The sequence below is a fragment of the Sinocyclocheilus grahami genome, unplaced genomic scaffold (genome assembly GCF_001515645.1).
Source record: "Sinocyclocheilus grahami isolate Dianchi unplaced genomic scaffold, SAMN03320097.WGS_v1.1 scaffold104.1, whole genome shotgun sequence".
Classification (NCBI taxonomy): Eukaryota; Metazoa; Chordata; class Actinopteri; order Cypriniformes; family Cyprinidae; genus Sinocyclocheilus; species Sinocyclocheilus grahami.
In genome coordinates this window covers 444,242-449,399 of record NW_015505283.1, presented here as the reverse complement: position 1 = coordinate 449,399, position 5,158 = coordinate 444,242, and the positions used below count along the sequence as shown (strand labels likewise).

Here is a 5,158-nt window from a genome sequence, read left to right as displayed (position 1 = left end):
AAAAAATAATGTACAGTAAGGGGAAAAGAATGTGTTTTTTGAACCTTAAACCGCATAAACACATTTCATTACACCAAATACACAAAATAATGTTCTTTTTAGCAGCATCATATGACCCCTTTAAGGGAACGTAAACAGTTGCAAGAGAAAGCCATGTGTAACAGTATATTGGATCCGGACTTTGGTCTTAAAGGGGAAGTTGTCCAATATTCTCAAAATCAACTAGTTATTGTGTTGTCTGAACAATTCATGTGTATGTAATACTTCAAAGAGAAAGAATTAGACACAACTTTTCGAAGAGGGTGTTTCAGTTCAAGAGTGATAGCACAGCATGCTGTCAACACACTAACTAAAATATAGAAAAAAAAAAAAATAAATATATAAAGATAATGCAAATAAATATATATATATATATATATATATATATATATATATATATATATATATATGGATGGATAGATAGATAGATAGATATAACTTACACAGTGAAGACTAATTTACACAATGTATTTCTTATTTATTGTAGTTTTTTGTCCTATTGCTTGTAATTAGTTTCTTATCCTTATTTCATCACTGACTGTTTAATCATCTCCAGTGAGCTTGAGTTTTTAAAAAATATATATTTTCTTGTATTAGTTTGATATCGACATTGGTAACAAGGATTATGAAAATTCTATGGTATCAAAGATTTATATCATAAAATCATCAAAACCTTATTAAAAGAAAAAATAACTATATCTTGATATATATATAGTTATCGTGGTATAAAATTACTCATATCGTGATACAAGATTTTGGTCATATCACCCACCCCTAATTCAAACTGCTTTTGTACTTTGAACTGGACAATTCAAGAGTCACACCTGTTTGTAAACACAGTTTTCGATACCAAACACTGACTGTGTGAACGCAGCCATTAAGTCTCAAGTCTAAGACAATATTAGACAATAAATCGTACTCCAGCATAGTTGGCATGCCGGTCTCTAAGCACAAACTTGGACCGACCTCTGTAGTCATCCTATCCTGAGTAATTGGCTTTCAGTAAGAACGGCTCAGCTTATTGCTTTCACTAGCACTCCACAGGCCGCCATGAATATCCTTAATCCTTTAGACCAACACAAATAGTACATCTTACCAATTGTGTTAAGGATCCTTGTTTCTTAAAGGCAAAGTATGTGTTTTTTTATATCTATTTTTCTGTGTTTTTTTCTGTTAATTCTGTCTCCAATTAATGCAGAGACTATAAGTTAACTCTCTATCCATCCATCCATCCATCCATAAACCTACAAACTTTGAGGCTTCTTGAACTTTGAATGCTGGCTTTGAAAAAATCAAGCTCTGACAAAGTCAAGACAAACTTTGTTTTTCTATTTAAAAAAATCCAATTCATTTTAATTCTGCTTTCTGACATTAAATTCAAATGCAATTCAGCATTCTCTAAGCACAAACTTGGACCGACCTCTGTAGTCATCCTATCCTGAGTAATTGGCTTTCAGTAAGAACGGCTCAGCTTATTGCTTTCACTAGCACTCCACAGGCCGCCATGAATATCCTTAATCCTTTAGACCAACACAAATAGTACATCTTACCAATTGTGTTAAGGATCCTTGTTTCTTAAAGGCAAAGTATGTGTTTTTTTATATCTATTTTTCTGTGTTTTTTTCTGTTAATTCTGTCTCCAATTAATGCAGAGACTATAAGTTAACTCTCTATCCATCCATCCATCCATAAACCTACAAACTTTGAGGCTTCTTGAACTTTGAATGCTGGCTTTGAAAAAAATCAAGCTCTGACAAAGTCAAGACAAACTTTGTTTTTCTATTTAAAAAAATCCAATTCATTTTAATTCTGCTTTCTGACATTAAATTCAAATGCAATTCAGCATTCTGTTTGCTAACTTAATTAAAAATCAGTACAAATTCATGAATTTACAAGGCATTTTCAATTCAGTTCTGAATCAAAAAAATTCTGATCATTCTGAAAATGATCTCCTGGCTCAACTAACTGTGTGAGTATGGGAGAATCTGTAGAGAAGCAAAAATCATTTTTGCAATTCGATTCAAATTTGCAATTGGAAAATTAAATGTTTTACATATAATTTTATTGCCACCTCTCCTGAAATGCGTTTTTAAATCATTATCAGTCCTTTTAGATGTCTGCAGTTACAAATACAAAGTAGAAGTCTAGTTATGTAGATTTAAAGCTTTTTCTGGTTGTCTAGACTCTTGTCTAGAACACATTTTTAGGATTTCTGATGAAACATTAGGGGTTACTTCTGACCAATCCTTTAAAATCCAGCACTGAGACAAGGGGTTAATCCCCAGGAAACAAACATGGAGGGTCTTAGGAAAATTCAGCAGCAGCCACCCTCCCTCCCAAACCCACAGAAACACGGCACTACATGGTTAATAAGTCCCTCTGCCCCACATACAACAGCTGTTCAACATGCAGCTCAACAGGGGAGACACCCATCATCTTTCTGCTCTTTTCTCTCGCCTGCCTCTTTTTGCACCTTTAAAAACAGACTACCTAATTTTCATTACCAAAGAACTCAAAAGCCTTACAGAAACCATCTTCTACATATTTATAGCATTATATTTTACCCCTGAGATCCACCTATGAAGCAAGTAAAGTTTTCTTGGACCCAATCTGTTTTAAATAACATTTACTAAACTATTTTTGCTGTTGTAAGAATTTCACCTAGCAACCAACCAAAACACTTAGCAACAACACTGAAAACATTCTGAACACCTTAGAAATCACATAACAATGCACCGGAATGTCTGGTTTTGCAACAGACAAGCACCACCAATGTAAAAAAAATCTTGATTATTTGATCAAAAATACAGTTAAAACTGTAATATTTCAGTGTTTTCTATTTTAATATATTTTAAAATGTAATTTATTCCTGTGATGGCAAAACTACATTTTCAGCAGCAATTACTCCAGTTTTCAGTGTCACATGGTCCTTCAGAAATCAGCTGATTTTGCTGCTCAAGAAGCATTTCTTATTATTATCAGTGTTGAAAACAGTTGTGCTGCTTAATATATTTGTGGAAACCGCGAAACATTTTTTTTTCCCAGAATTCTTTGAAAAAACTGTATTTATTTGAAATAGTAAACATTTGTTACATTATAAATGTATTTACTGTATATTTTGCTGCTCAAGAAGCATTTCTTATTATTATCAGTGTTGAAAACAGTTGTGCTGCTTAATATATTTGTGGAAACCGCGAAACATTTTTTTTTTCAGAATTCTTTGAAAAAACTGTATTTATTTGAAATAGTAAACATTTGTTACATTATAAATGTATTTACTGTCACTTTTGATCAATTGGATGTATTTATGCTGAACAAAAGTATTAATTTGTTTTAGAAATAAATAATTTTGACCCCAAATAATAAAATAAAGACTGCAGCAATCAGACCGACAAGGTGATTTTCTGTTTCCCACGATATGTCCCCTTTAATGGTCAAAGTGATTTGTCAACAACAGTACAAATGCGTAGCATAGGGCGCATAGCAGTGTCTTATCTACACAGCTGCAGCATCAACAGAAGGGCCGCCTGTCACGGCTCCAGCAGACTGTGTTTGGACGGCTTGCAGTGTTGTTGCCAAATATGGTGGTTTCTGCCTCACGCTGTTGCTGCATCAGCTGTCCATAGACAGAGCCATATGGCCGTACCTGCTCATTTATGCTTAGCTCGCTACATGTTTGTGTCCGCCTAGCACAAGACTGAAGGAATTTTCACCACGTGTGTAGGCGTAAAATGAAAAGCCAGCAGGGTTCAGGGCATATTGGTCATACATCAAACTGTGTTTGCTCTATAAGCTGCACTGTGTTTGGATGTGCAGCACACTATATTAAAGTTTCTCTCATCTGCCACATGCAGGTCCCAAATCTGGTGTTTTTGGCTGTCAGTCCAGAAGAGAAGGAGTCATGGATCAATGCATTAAATGCAGCCATCACTAGGGCCAAGAATCGCATATTGGACGAGGTAAGCTAGACATTTCCATATCTTTGCATATACCAGTGCTGCATGCTATTAATTATTTACAACCAGAACAAGCAATGCATTGACTAGTCAATTGTATTTTGTACACTTCCATTAAGTAGGTTTCTGAGCGTAGGGTTAGGCATTTAAGCAACCATCCCAAAAACTCTAGCATAGCAACATCTGAGCACTGTAGGAACTACATAGCAATGCCCAGACAACCTCCCACAACACCCTAGCAGCAATTAGCATAGACAAGCACCACTCCAATTTCTTCAAAAAATGTGAAATCACAGATTGTCATTCACAGGTCCTTGGAGGAGCCACTTTTATGAAAGCTTCTAATCGCAAAGTTTCCTGCCCTCTCATTCCCTGATCTTTTCACAGTTTGTTTGCGAAGGGATTTGCTCAATTTAAAAGTGGGTCTATAATCACGCTCGGCACACAGTGGGAGAAAATGAATCACTCTGCCAAAAATAGTTGGCAGTCACGACTTTCAGCGTTACAGCTGCCAGATCAGAGCCTATCTTCACCTTCAGCTTCCGATAATGAACAAGTTTTAATCTGGCCTAAGCTGTCGGCATCCTCCACATTTCGTGGGGACCAGGTCATTGTTTGGGACCGTAAACATACACACAGGCGTTTCAAGTAGGCTGCCTACAACACAGCACACCCAGTGTACTAGATATTCATTTACATAAACCAGAGAGACCACGTGCTTTCCTTTTCACATGTCAATGTGGTGTGATTCATACCCTACATAGTTAAATAGGCGAGATCTCTCATACCACTCAACAGGAGAGGAAACAGACAAGTCAGCACTCGATAATAGCCGGTTATGTTGTGATAATCTGCTGTTGAAGCTTACTAGACACTGTTGTTATAGCTATTCAGTATACCAATTTAAAAATGAGAGAATTGTACTACTGTCACATTATTCTTTTTAGGGTTGTCACAATACCAACATTCACATAGTTCATACAAATACTTGCACAGTTTCACAATACTACGACAAAACCTAAAATACTATTTTTTTTTATTAAATATTAACAAATTAAATTTTTTTTATCTTCAAATATGGATCAAATCATTAAATAAATATTGCTAATGAAGAAAGACCTAATAATGATAAAAGGGTCTTTTGCATTTGCATTTTTTTTTTT

General features: G+C 35.2%; 1 protein-coding gene across 1 annotated transcript in view; it reads left to right on the top strand.

Moving 5' to 3' along the window:
* Positions 1-5,158, top strand: part of LOC107588474 (pleckstrin homology domain-containing family O member 1-like) — a 20,923-nt gene that overhangs the window by 10,497 nt on the left and 5,268 nt on the right. The window contains exon 4 of the mRNA XM_016276576.1: positions 3,894-3,998. Within this exon, the coding sequence (XP_016132062.1) occupies positions 3,894-3,998 (105 nt within the window). The remainder of the gene's footprint in view (positions 1-3,893; positions 3,999-5,158) is intronic.